Here is a 14,887-nt window from a genome sequence, read left to right as displayed (position 1 = left end):
CTGACAATATTTTTGCCAAATAGTAATTTTCTTTTAACTATGCACAATCAAAATGTTTTCCTTACCTGTTAATGAGTTAGCTGCATCATGAATTTCAAGAGTTTTTATCCACTGGCCCCTGTGCTTACTACGTATGCCTCGAATTGAAGGATCCAACAATTTTGCACTACCTCCACATCCCTCAACTCCATCACTGTCTCCAAGACTGCTGTACACCTTAAATAGATATAGTATTTAATTAAGAAGTAAAGGATGACAATGGCAATTTTTATTTCAGCATTGTGTGCCAACTCATAAATACAGTAAAACCTAGTTTTAAGGGATCCGGAACCAACGGACATCAGATTTAACAGACAAAATCTGGCAAAGGGTAATACAGCCTAATATGACTGTTAACTACAAAACAGACTGTGTATAGGCAAGCTTTTGTAACACAGGTATCTTATGAGAAATTGGTTATGTAAAGATGATGTTATTACAAATGCTGCTTCACTTACTGTATCCTTAAAAATTCAAAATAAATAGAATAACAAAGCCAATTCTATATCATGTTTTCCTAAACACATTGCCTAAAAGGAAAACATTGTTTTATTTACGTTTTATTACTGCAACAATCCCCTAACAATACAATAATATACAATAATTCTAGACTATTATTTACTACCAAAATGATAATGAATTTTTAGTGAAAAATTAATATCATATTTTCCTAAACGTTATTACTCCCATAATTACACTACCAATAAAATTTCGAAAAGATACCGAAACTTCATTTTGCTGTGAGCACTACCATAATTTGATTTTGTCAAATTATTTCACCAATATGTAATCATTCCTCAAATAGGCCATCTATTATCAAAATATGCCAATAATATACTGCTATAAGATAAAAATGGTTCATTGCGTATTCTTCAAACGCAATACAATAAAGTACAATATAATTATTGTTTGTATGATTGAATTGTTCTAAACTTATTTATCCCTTTTTTACCAGATACATATGCAACTATATTAGCCACAATGCTCTCTTAACTTCTTTAAATCTTTGTTCTTTTTTGGATATGCTTGTCACTAAAAGCCTGATGATCCAAGTTCAAAGAAATTTTTTCAAAGAAATTGTGATGTCCGGTAGTAGGAAACGAACACAGGTCGCATAATCACAGAGGTTACATTGCCGACCTGACCACAAGAAGGATAAAAGTTTATCCCTCTCATACATATACCTATTGTTTTCAGATATACTTATTTGAGCTGGAATAGACCCATTCTTACCATCATAGCCAAGTGGGCAATCATCTTTATTGCTTTTTAGGCTGAAATATATATGTAGACTCTACTAGTCACTCTCTTACCAGATACATATGCAACTGTAATAGCCACAATGCCCTCTAAACTTCTTGAATTCTTTGTTCTGTTTTGGATACACTTCTCACTACAAAGCCTGAAGATACAAGTTCAAAGGAATTTTTTGAAGAAATTGTGATGGGTCTATTCCAGCTCAAATAAGTCTATCTGAAAACAACAGGTATATATTTTAGGGCTGTTGCCTTGTATGATAAGGCGCCCTATGAGGTAATGTTAGACTTGCGATAATCTTACGCTAAGTCGGTTGGTATTGCACTTCCATCTTCACTGGAGTGTCTTGGTGTTTGTAGATCACTTACGAAGTCGGGATTATCTTCTTGTTTATGACGACGATGTGTTAAACTCATGGTGAGGAGGTTCTTGTAGAAAACACGAAGTATAAAAATATATATATTCTTCTGAAGTTTTACATGCTGAAGATCAGATATGATTGTACAAGTCTTCTAATAACGATAGCTTGATCGCTTCTGCCAATGATGATGGCTACTTCTGTTCTCTCTACATGATAAAGCTTAGGTAAAGAGATACAGGTCTTCTAATGACGATAGCTAACTCTGTTCTGCCTGTCTACCATCTCTGTTACAAGTTATGAAGGAATAGACAGTAGTTCGAACATATGAACATACATACAAATGACATAGTTTCATACGAACACACAATCAAAAGGACACACGCTACAGATCACGTAGGCCGTTTGAATTATAGGTCGCGGTAGTTGTCTCAAGCAGGGAGCTTGGATTAGAGTTTATAAACAAATGAATGACTACAGGTGACGGCATGTTATCTTTAGCGTCCCTAGTCTGATCACATTCCTGCAAGCAATCTGGTTGACCTCTTTAGTTTTAGTCTTTTATATATATGGACTAATATTCCATATTTTTATTATGTAAACACTTACATTAGCTCGATCAGCTACCAAAACCAGCTACTGAATATTACTCAAACTTGACTTGCATTTGACTTATAGGAGTGTGATACAGACACTATGTGATATATATATATATATGATATATATATATATATATATAATATATATATATATATATATATATATATATATATAAGTAAATAAAAAATTCATAGGTGTACATGAATTGATTCAAGTAATAAAATATAAAACAATGATATTGGTAAATAATAGTGATCACGTGATATATAATGATACAGTTTTTCACTTCATTTCATTAAGATACATATGCTACAGAAAATACTAATGTACTCTGACAATTGCATAGAATGAAGATTAACATGATAAAAATCATATTTTTAACTGATAAAAAATTTCATATATGAATTGATAAAAATTATTAATGTTTATGCTAACTGTTATATATCTGATTCATTAATCCATATACTAACTCATATACAACTGCAGATATTGGTAAGATAAAAGGTAACAGATTGATTATAGGCTACCTGATTTGTTTATACATATGTTATGGATGGTTTCATATAATTATGATTAATATATGTGCACTTTAAATAGATTCCTATTGCGTACACGCAAAGATATATTTCGATTCTGTTATTGATGATCATTTATATAAAGATTCCTAGTGCGTACACGCAAAGATATATTTCGACTCTGTTATTTATGATCATTTATATATATGATACATGATACTTTATATATATAGGATACATGACCGAGGTTATACTACTTCACTTTTAACTAGCGTTCGAACAACTTTTCGTCCATTACACAGTTCCAGACAACCACCTATAGCCAAATGAAACGGCCGATTCACAGGGTTAAAACAAGGGAAAATTTGCCTGGGCGGGTCCAACGTTCTATTGTTTTGCGCTCATACTTATTCTCTGCATCCTAAGCTACACGATTACGTTCGCGATGAATAAAAAAACATCCCCAGCACGAGTCCTTCGCCAGCAAAGTAGAGTTGAATATCCTTCGGGTCGTAATTTGTCGGAAGTATGTCCCTTTTGTAGTCGATTCCGACAGCCGCCGGAGCGTTCCGCTTAAAACGAGATTAACGACGAGATACGGTGTCGGTCGAAGAAGTCCATGATGGTGATTATTCCTTTCACATTGGAGGCGGTTGTTACTCGACTGCCGTCATCCGCAGCGACGAACGATTTTTTGAAGTTGCGATGTGAAACTCTCGTACTGCAGGATACTGTAACAGGTTCCATTAATCAGCCTGCATGTGAAATTATACTTGCCACAAGGGCAAAGTAAATTCAGACGACATCCAAATACAGGGGAGGGGAGAGAAAGCCATTTAGACCAGACTTAACCCACATGAATTCGCTGATATTTTGGAATTCAAAAGAGTCAGCTGTACAAACTTTTTTATCCATGGCATTAACAATGAGTGAACCTATCCAGGTCTAGGATGACTTGTAAAAATATCCATAATTATAAAAAATAGATATCATTACGAATCTCAAAGAAAATTCGATATTACTGGTAGTAAGTTACTAGACAAAGAAGTGGAAAACGGAGCTATTTGTAAGATTGCCAGGCAACATAAGAGTGAAAGAGAATTTCAATCATGATTCTGTATTTCTTTATGCTAACTGAAATTAAGTTGTGATAAAATCTGATCCTATGTGCCCCTAACAAAAGTTTCATATTTAATTTTCTCGCGCGCATCCTCTGAGGTTAATTTTAAAAACTTTATTAATAGGTAGGAGATGCAACGAAAAAACCCACTATGTAACTAATTTCTAAATAAACTTTGGTTTTTTCAAGAAAAATGTGACATTTTCCCATGAATGTTTTACTTGAATTGTAATAGGCTAATGTTGCAAGTAAAATATTTCATATAACATATCTTGATACTTCTAAAATGTCTATGAGGTTCAGAAAAATTAATTCATTTTGTTGTTATAGAAATTTTATTTGCTTATTTTGTTATTAATTTTAAAATGATTGCAACTCGTTAACTAAAGTTGCATTGCGCATACGGATAGACACGTCTGCCTTGCCCATGAGAAGTTCGGGCTAAGCATTCCTTTCTCCAGTCAATCTGCTTCGCAAGCGCGAGATGAAGCCTGTGCAAGCAGATATTTGAGGTTAAAGGAATCAATGCTGATACGGCAAACGCGACAGACCTTCTAGAACTGATGACGTCGTCACCAGCTTAAGAGTTACGTTACTTGCTGTAAGAGATACGACTTTAGTATTTTCAAATGATATTTTTTCTGTTTTAATTCTCCACCCGCATGAGAAGAATGTCTGAAAAAAAAAACAGTACCGAAAATTGAACAATATATTAGTTTCATGTTGGAAATCTGCATAATTGTAAGTATGTTAAATTAAATATTCCTTATTCAAACTAATGAAAAGGTTTCCATACAAATTCTATATATATTATTAGCCCTGTATAAGATTCATATAGGATTATTCCATAGATAAGATTTTCACTTCTAGACTTCCTGACTTTAAAATCTCTTTTATTTTATTCTATTTTTATTTATTTATTATTATTTTATTATTTATTTATTTATTAATTTTTTTTTTTTTTTTTCATTCACTACGAATATAAATCACCGGGACAGACAATATGTCAGTAGGTTTGGTATGTGTTTGAACTTTTAGCTTATTTGTCATTACTTAAGCGTTAAGTTAGAGTTCAAATCTTTACGCATATATATTTGGATATTTAATTAACCTATGGTTACGTTTTGCTTATTGATTTTATCGTGATTCCTTTTTTTATTATAATTTGTAACCCTTCCGACTTCTTACGGAGTGTATTATATTGACTCCACTTGTATCCATATTTATTTTATTTTTTATACTTTTATAATTAATGGTTGGCTTGAATATGTGGAAGAGTGTTCTAGCGGCGTACCGTATAAGGCTTACTTGCGGTATCAATTCTATAGATACAAAATGTGAATGATAAAGGTATTTAAAACCGCGAGAACCGCTATAATCCAGTTCGGATCCAATATCACGAATGTAACTCTTAAGACATTGACACTTCCTATTTAATTATCCGTTATTCTACCAAACCGATTGACTCTGGGTGATAAAATATATTATTGGTTTTCTTATTGGAAAGGAATTCACACGCGAGTTAAGGAGATTATTATTGATTTACACCACCCGAGTCAGATTATTATTATGTGTTGAATTCCATGTTTACTGATTTAGCACTCATAAATATTCCTAACGCACTCAATTGCGGTGTTTGTTTTTAGTGCTATTAATTCTATATAACGTGTCAAGGAACTATTAACACTAAGAAGTGTTTATTCCCTCTGTCAGACTCGTAATTCTGTTAATAATTCTAAGTATATTCTTTCAAGGATTGATTTGGCACAGGATAGGCCCCTAAACTGACAGGTGTCTTAGTGTGTCCCTTGTTTTCATGACACATGTTACAATCAGTTATGTGCTTTTTATATCTGTAAGCATTGTAGGCCAGTAAAACAGTGATTTGGCTTTCTGTGACATAGTAGGGAACCCTGGATGACGGAATGCAACCAGTTTAGGACGATTGGTATGAAAGAGATTATTACTACTACCTGGTCGTTAGTCACCTGCTGTGTTCTTCGGGTTTTCCTCGTCACGGACCTACATATAATATTATATTTGATTACATTATTCTGATACACATACTTTAAATATACTTTTGCTTTAGGGTTTCTGCTCTAAGTGTTTATTGTTTTTGCTTAGCCGCTGACCCTGTTTCCGTTCGAAGTGTTTTTTTTTTTTTTATTTGCTTTTGGTGTTTTATTGCTGCTGACTCTGTTTCCGTTCGAAGTGTTTATTGTTTGCTTATCGCTGTTGACTCTTGCTTCGTTCAGTTGTAACAGTTCTGCGCTCCGACCCAGATATTCAATGCTCGCGATCTCTTGGGTTAAGGAATTTATATAGAATATGTATGGAAACCTTTTCATTAGTTTGAATAAGGAATATTTAATTTAACATACTTACAATTATGCAGATTTCCAACATGAAACTAATATATTGTTCAATTTTGGTACTGTTTTTAACAATGGCATGGATGTTTCTATATCTTTTAGTCCCATTAATGGTTCTTTGCAGTATTGGGTGCGGATAATGCGTAGCTGATGTAATTGCTTTCCCAGGTAGATATCTTATCTTGGCTCCAAAGACCTGAATGATCATTCGTCACCGAGTTCCTTTTGGACTGTGATTAAAGCCTTTGAAAAACTCGGTAAAGGACTCATGTTCAGTAAGGACTTTATCAGGATAGCCATAGATTATGAACTTAAAATGTACTAGTTAGTTAAAGATACCTAGCCCTTCCTTGCTATTACTGCATATTTACTTTCAGAGGGCTTAGTTTACATGAATAACAAAGCTATAGGAAAGAACTGTTTATCATATTGCTTGAAGTAAGTATCCCTCTTACCCCTTGGTCTGAGGCGTCTGTTGCAATAAAAAAAAATTCCTTATTTAAATCAGGGATTTTTAAGTTAGGTAAGCTGCATTATTCCGCTTTTAAGATATCGAACGCCTGTTGATGCTTTTTAGACCATAATCAATCTACGCTCTTCCTTCGTAAGATCTGTTAAGGAGCTGTCATGATTGAAGAGTTACATATTTGCATACGATTGTAATACCCACTACAGCGCAAAAGTGCTGTATCCCCCTTTTACGTAATAAGTACCGGAAAGTTATGAATAGCCGACACCTTACCATGGACTACTTTAAGACCTTGACCAGACACTAAAACCTAGATAAACATGTTCGGTTTTTAAAAACTCACATTTAGATATTTACTCTGAGATTATTTGTCTTTGTCTCTGTAGCACTAGCTCTACTTTATGTGAATGTACTTCTAAGGTATTTAGAAAAGATTATAAGACCAACCATATAAGCATGTAGGGTATCCCCTAAAAGTCTCCAAACACTATATTGTAATTGGGGCGCAACGTAAGCCGGAGGCATACGTAAAAATTGATAATGTCCCCTGAGTGTGCTGAAAACGGTGTATGAGGTACAATCACTTAGGTAATGGTATCTGGTAAAAGCTTTTTAAGTAAGTCCAAGTTGGTGAAAAAAATTTATTCTAACCTAACGAGATAAGATGTCGTCGGTACAATCGCACTGGAAACTATCGGGAGTCGTTTCCTTGTTTAAGCGACAGAATCTACGCAGATACCGCCAAGTCCGATCTTTTATGGCATGACATTTGAGGGAAAAATTATATGGGCTTATTTGATTTCCTAATGACTCCTATTACTAACATTTTTCACTTTCGTCATTTTATCTCTATTTTGAAATTTCATTGAGAATCTATACGAAGGTAGTAAATAGCTTTATGTTTGTCCTTAGACCGTGTTTTTGTGTTAAAATTACATCCGTTTTTTCTTTTTTCCAGAGATCACTCGCCAGTGGAGAAACTTCCTGGTATTCAGGTAAAAGATAAAAAAAAATTTCTGCTGAATCACCTCTGCTTGAATGACTTTACGGATATTACTTTAGATAGATTATCAGAGAGATTCATCTACGACTGGTTGGGCGGGATTAAAAATTAGCAACAATAAAAAATGCGGTATTTATAACTTCCGTATCCATGATATGTATACGTTTGTGGATCACTAGATTTAACTTGCTGCTAGTCAACCTGTCTAGGGCTTTGTTCGCGGAAATCGTTTATAGTTCAGTGTCGGGAAGGATTAAAATTTCATTTCCCAGCAAAGTCTTTTTACACGCACTAAGACATTCGAGGGTGCATGCTTCTCGAGATTTTGCGTGCAAAGTGCGACGCGGTTGTGGGAGAATTCTGTTGGGTCATTTGACAATGTTTACGATTTATGAGACAAATGTATAGTTCCTCTATATAAGTTATTATTTGATTAACTGTCTTTTTTTGTTCAAACGGGTTTTTAATATGTTTGAAGGTTTATAGGATTTTCCTTTGATAAACACGCCTTATTTTGCAGGATGTAAGATAATATTTTTGTATACCCCTAGATGGATCTTACAATTACACTAGTACAGATCAATGTTTTTTTATAACTATAGAGGTATCTGTAAGCGCTCGCTTATCCGGACTTCTCATTAGGGAAGTTCGAATAACAGACGGTGAGTCCGTAAATACAGGATATTACGTGTACTAAAGGAATAAACAAGATATTCTAATTTTTTACGGCGCGTACAGTCGGGCTTTATCCACCACTACTTATAATAACTTACGTATTAAAAAAAAACGAAAACCTGCTCTGATTACTTTATACGGTCGTGTGTTTCATAGGAAAAATCCTTTTTAATTCAAAAAAGATATTGGCATGTTATGAACCAACATCGCTTTTCCCCACTCTGCTAGAGTCGCTTATGTGTGGAATTCGCTATGGCTTTGAACACTTCGGCAGTTTTGACTGACCTTGACCGCTGACTAGGTGACAGTCACCAAGTTTGCTTGTTTGATTCTGAACGGGCCTACTGTTTCTATTTCTTTTGTAATAATTAGGATCCTTCTCTTTATTACCATCGGCAACATATTGTGTGTTTTTAGCATTATGTTTGCTGGTTACGTATAAAGCAATGAATGACGAACTATTAGGAACTGAGCGATTACTAATAAGACAAGTTATCACTACTGCATTCAATATTAACTGTTTGTACTTCATTCTTTGCTAAAATTTGAAATAGTGAGGGATCCTGGTCAGCGCATTTAGCCTGATGAAAGTTTTTTTACAGACATGTTATTCCTTGCAATCCAGCCATATTTTAAAAGTTAAGTTGAGTCATTGAGGTTCGTATTTTATATAAACTCAAAAAACTCAAGGCTAAAACTGCGATCGGGACTTTGCAAAGGAGCATTTATTGTCATGACCCGAAATAGTGTTACCTCTAATTTATATAGATTTGTACGGGTGTTCCACTTGTTTTTTGTGTGCTTTCTAATCACTACGGTGCTTAACGACCCTATCCATGCATCTGTATAAATACAGACGTCCACTGCGTAAACGCATATTCACTGTTTAATATGATTTGTTACGTAAGGGATTAATAATCACCAAAATGATAAAATTAACATAGCATATGATTATGATATTTCAGTAGAACTTCTGGAAACAGACACTCAAAGATAAAAAAACTCAGCTAGTAGCGAAAATCTCATTGATTGTAGATAATTTCTGTAAAAAAGTAAGAGTTAAGAATGTCTCGTAACTTCAGCCACAGGAATAACGAAATTCGACCTGCAAAGGAAACACTCAAAGTTACTCCAAATGAATAAAAAATTGTACTTAGCTTGCTTTTGTGGGAAGTCACGGTGGTTCGATAACGACACAACGGCCTTGGTCCTCCTTCTCTATTTAGCGGATGACCTGGTTTGGCTTGAGTTTCCTCCGTGCGCGTTGTTTCGATGATTCGAGCCCTTGAAAGATCCGATGCTGCAGACGCGTTCGGTTTGTTTCTTGAAGTGCCGGAAACGCTCACCAACGATGTTTTCTTGAATGATTCTAATGAGAGACGAAGCTTGCGTTGCCGTAGGAAAAGGACACGTCGGTTTTGTTTCTTGAAGTTATTCACTAAACGATGATACTAAGTTGCTTGAAGGATCTGTTGCTTTCGTCGTCGTTGAAGAGTTCTTATTGTTTTCTGAAGTCGCTCACTAACGATGATACTAGGTTGCTTGAAGAATCTGCTGCTTCCGTCGTCGTTGACTTCTTATGATACATGATTTATTATTCTGGTTTTTCTTCGTAGGACGTTGTAGAGTTCTTCTGGTACGCTGGCCACCACTTTTAGGGCTGTTGCCTTGTATGATAAGGCGCCCTATGAGGTAATGTTAGACTTGCGATAATCTTACGCTAAGTCGGTTGGTATTGCACTTCCATCTTCACTGGAGTGTCTTGGGGTTTGTAGATCACTTACGAAGTCGGGATTATCTTCTTGTTTATGACGACGATGGGTTAAACTCATGGTGAGGAGGTTCTTGTAGAAAACACGAAGTATAAAAATATATATATTCTTCTGAAGTTTTACATGCTGAAGATCAGATATGATTGTACAAGTCTTCTAATAACGATAGCTTGATCGCTTCTGCCAATGATGATGGCTACTTCTGTTCTCTCTACATGATAAAGCTTAGGTAAAGAGATACAGGTCTTCTAATGACGATAGCTAACTCTGTTCTGCCTGTCTACCATCTCTGTTACAAGTTATGAAGGAACAGACAGTAGTTCGAACATATGAACATACATACAAATGACATAGTTTCATACGAACACACAATCAAAAGGAGACACGCTACAGATCACGTAGGCCGTTTGAATTATAGGTCACGGTAGTTGTCTCAAGCAGGGAGCTTGGATTAGAGTTTATAAACAAATGAATGACTACAGGTGACGGCATGTTATCTTTAGCGTCCCTAGTCTGATCACATTCCTGCAAGCAATCTGGTTGACCTCTTTAGTTTTAGTCTTTTATATATATGGACTAACATTCCATATTTTTATTATGTAAACACTTACATATATATGTATGAGAGGGAGAAGACTTTTATCCTTCTGGTGGTCATTTCCCAGTACTAGACATACTTAACCCTTAAATGCTAGACTGAGAAAAGAAGTACAAATAGGTAAAGACCAGATGGGATTTATGAAGGGAAGGGGAACAACAGACGGTATATTTTGTCTGAGGCAACTAATGGAGAAATTCAGGGAAAGGCAAAGGGACCTACATATGGTACTTATTGACCTTGAAAAGGCTTATGACCGAGTCCCGAGACAAGAGGTATGGAGGAGTCTGAGGGAGAAGATGGTGCCAGAGAAGTACGTGCGATTCATACAAGAGATGGACCGGAATGCATTTACCAGAATGAGGAGCACTGTTGGGGAGACAAGAGGGTTTTGAGGTGAGAGTAGGATTACACCAGGGGTTGGCTCTGAGCCCATTTATCTTTAACATAGTGATGGACGTTATAATAGAGGAAATAAGGGAGGCAGTACCATGGAACATATTGTATGCAGACGATATATTTCTGTGCACAGAGAGCAGGGAAGATCTGGAAATGAAATTGGAAAGATGGAGACGAGTACTGGAGGACAGAGGAATGAGAATTAGTAGATCTAAGATGGAATATATGTGTACCACCACTGAGGGGGGATGATAGAGAAAGTATTCAGCTTGGTGGAGAACAAATAAAGAGAGTTGATAAGTTTAAGTATTTGGGATCTTTTGTTAATGCTGAAGGAAGAATGAAAGAAGAAGTAAAACATCGGGTACAGGCAGGCTGGAACAAACTGGGAGGAGCGGCGGCCTTGGAGTTCTTTGTGACAAAAGAGTACCGCTTAGGTTAAAAGGGAAATTTCACAAGACGGTGGTAAGAACAGCAATGCTAAGTGGTACGGAAACAGCAAGCATGAGAAAAACAGAGCAGAAGAAGATGTATGTGGCAGAAATGAGAATGCTTAGGTGGATGTCTGGGGTGACAAGAGAGGATAGGATCAGAAATGACTACATAAGGGGGTCGACTAAGGTGGTGGAAGTATCAAAGAAAGTGCAGGAAGGGAGGCTGAGATAGTATGGACACCTGTTGAGGAGAGATGAGGACCACGCTGGGAGACATACTATGGGGATGGAGGTTCAAGGAAGACGAAGAAGAGGGAGACCAAGAAAGAGATGGAAGGACTATGTGAGAGGAGACTTACATGAGAAGGGAATTGATGAGGCAGAAGCACAGGACAGAAATAGATGGAAACGGCTCATCCAAAACGGCGACCCCATATAAAAATGGGAACCAGCTGGGAAGAAGACATATATACATATATATATACATATACATATACAGTAGTACCTCGAGATACGAAAGGCTCAACTTACGAAAAATCCAAGTTACGAAAGCAAAGACGAAAAATTTTACTGCTCTACATACGAAAAGTTTTCAAGATACGAAAGGTTTCTGAAAGTCCGAGATTCGCCCATAACAATTTTGAAACTCGTGCCGCACGCCGCCATCTTAGTTTAGTAGACTCGCCACCATCCTCCTGCCCATCCCATTGGTTCCTGATGCTAGCCAAGCCATGAATCCTTCTCTCTAATTGGACAGCATCCTCCCATCATGCATCTTCTATACATACGTACTACGTGTTGGCGTGCATTACCTCGGCCACTTCACACCCAAAACTTTACCGTACGCAATCGGCATTCGTTCGCTCCAATGATTTCGTTTAGTAACGTAAATTCGTTAGTGATTTCGTTGCAGTACGTACATATTATCGTGTTGTGTTACTTTATCGTGTTGTGAGAACATAACTTAATTACGTACAGTATATAGAGTCATGGGTCCCAAGAAATTGCTGAAGTTTCACAGAAAGTAGAGAATGCTTTCTATGGAGACAAAAATAGAGATAATAAAAAAAAGTATGAAGCTGGCTTGCGGTTGAGTGTGATCGCTAAGGAATACGGCCGAAAATCCGTCGACGATAGGGCACTATCCTTAAGCAGAAGGAAGCCATCAAAGCAGCTACACCTTCCAAGGGCATCACTATTTTGTCCAACAAGAGGAGCCATGTGCATAATGAAATGGAAAGGCTGCTTCTTGTATGGATCAAGGACAAAGAAATCGATGGCGATACAATAACCGAGACGGCAATCTGCCAGAAGGCCAGCGCTATTTTCGGCGATTGATTGCCCAAGCCAAAGACGACGGCGGAGAGGGGACATCAACGGCAACCCCAGAGTTCAAGGCTTCTCATGGGCGATTCGAAAAATTCCGTAAACGGACTGGCATCCATTCGGTGGTGAAGAAATTGAAATTACGTAAACTATAAAAAAGTAAAACGAAATGTAAAAATCAAAAAAAGATAAAATAAATTTTATTTTAAGTTTTTTGTAAAGTTAAGTGTTACAGTTTTGTTAATGTGTTTTGTAAAGTTTAGTTTGTTTTTTGACATTTTTTTATGTTTCGTAAAGTTAAGTACGTATCTGCCATTTGTCCTCCTCCTCCTCCTCTGCCGCCACTTTCGGAGATAGCCTCACTCGAAAGGTAAGCTTCGACATTTTACGTTACAGTAATAATATAATTTCTGACACTAATATGCACTTTATTTACAGGTTTGGATTTTTATTCTTAATTTAGGTATTGAATGGTCCAAATTGTTGTAGTATTTCATTGTTTATAGGTCAATTTAGCTTTATTATGAAATTTAATGGGGTGTTTTTGGAGGGCTTGGAACGGATTAGCCATTTTACATGTAAAAATGTGTTCCAAAATACGAAAAAAACAAAAATCATTATACGAAGGCCGCCTCGGAACGGATTAATTTCGTATCTCGAGGTACTACTGTATATATATATATATATATATATATATATATATATATATATATATAGTTAAATATATATATTATATATACAGTCGGTCCCGGGTTACGACGGGGGTTCCGTTCTTGAGACGCGTCGTAAGCCGAAAATTGTCGTAAGCCAGAACATCGTCAAAAATCCTAAGAAAACCTTACTTTTAATGCGTTTGGGTGCATTAAAACTATGTAAACTGCATTCTTATGGCATTTATCATAAAAAAACCTTCAAATATTGATTATTTTGCATTTTTGGTGTCATATATCATCCCTCCCATAAGCGTTGTAGGCGTCGTAACCCTGGAAATAACATCTATTGACAAGCGTCGTAACCTCAAAACGTCGTAAGCCGACACCGTCGTAACCCGGGGACTGCCTGTGCATATATATATATATTATATATAATATTGATTATATATTATATATAAATGATATATAATATTATATAATAATATATATATTAATATTATATATTAATATATATATATATATAAATATATAATATATATATATATGTTATATAAAATTATATATATATCTATATATATATATATATATATCATATTATATATATTATATATATATATATATATATATATATATAAAATATTAGAAAATTATTATTATCAGCTAATTTCTTCTAGGGTTCAATGCAGATTGACTTATCTTAATTCAGTACACCGAGTAATTGAATAATGCTAACAAAAATGATCCTAGTATACAATATGGTATATTGTATACTTTATATGGTAGCCAAGCCTACAATATACTCTATATGTACAGGCAGTCCCTGGTTATCGGCGGGGGTGCCATTCCTGGGGAGTGTGCCGACAAGCGAAAACTGCCATTAATCAAAACTTTGTGATTTATGGGGCCATAATGATGATTATGGCACTGATAACCGGTTATCGGCGCCATAAGCATCTTTATGCTGCCGATAAATGGAACTCGGCCCGTTATCGCACCATAATTCGCCGATTTTATGGCGCTAGACAAGTGCCATAAAACTGGATTGCTGATAACCGGGAACTGCCTGTACATATACTGTACAGTAATTATTAACATCAGCTTATTCTGGAGGTTCAATGTATTCTAACGTATGATAATTGCGTACAAAAATAAATTGAGTAACACGAAACAAGAATCAGATATGTACTGTAAGGGGTATCCCCCCTAAGGTTCGGTGATTCGGCCCAACATCAGCATAACTGAATGGTGTCAGGCTGTTGATGATTATGTATAATCATAACATAAACGTAACAAATAC

General features: G+C 35.8%; 1 protein-coding gene across 1 annotated transcript in view; it reads right to left on the bottom strand.

Moving 5' to 3' along the window:
• Window positions 1-14,887, bottom strand: part of LOC135224907 (serine-protein kinase ATM-like) — a 147,289-nt gene that overhangs the window by 24,979 nt on the left and 107,423 nt on the right. Inside the window, exon 18 of the mRNA XM_064264231.1 lies at window positions 66-216. Within this exon, the coding sequence (XP_064120301.1) occupies window positions 66-216 (151 nt within the window). The remainder of the gene's footprint in view (window positions 1-65; window positions 217-14,887) is intronic.

Source organism: Macrobrachium nipponense, chromosome 12 (genome assembly GCF_015104395.2).
Source record: "Macrobrachium nipponense isolate FS-2020 chromosome 12, ASM1510439v2, whole genome shotgun sequence".
Classification (NCBI taxonomy): Eukaryota; Metazoa; Arthropoda; class Malacostraca; order Decapoda; family Palaemonidae; genus Macrobrachium; species Macrobrachium nipponense.
The sequence above is the reverse complement of the archived record's forward strand: the minus strand, read 5'-3'. Positions and strand labels throughout refer to the sequence as shown.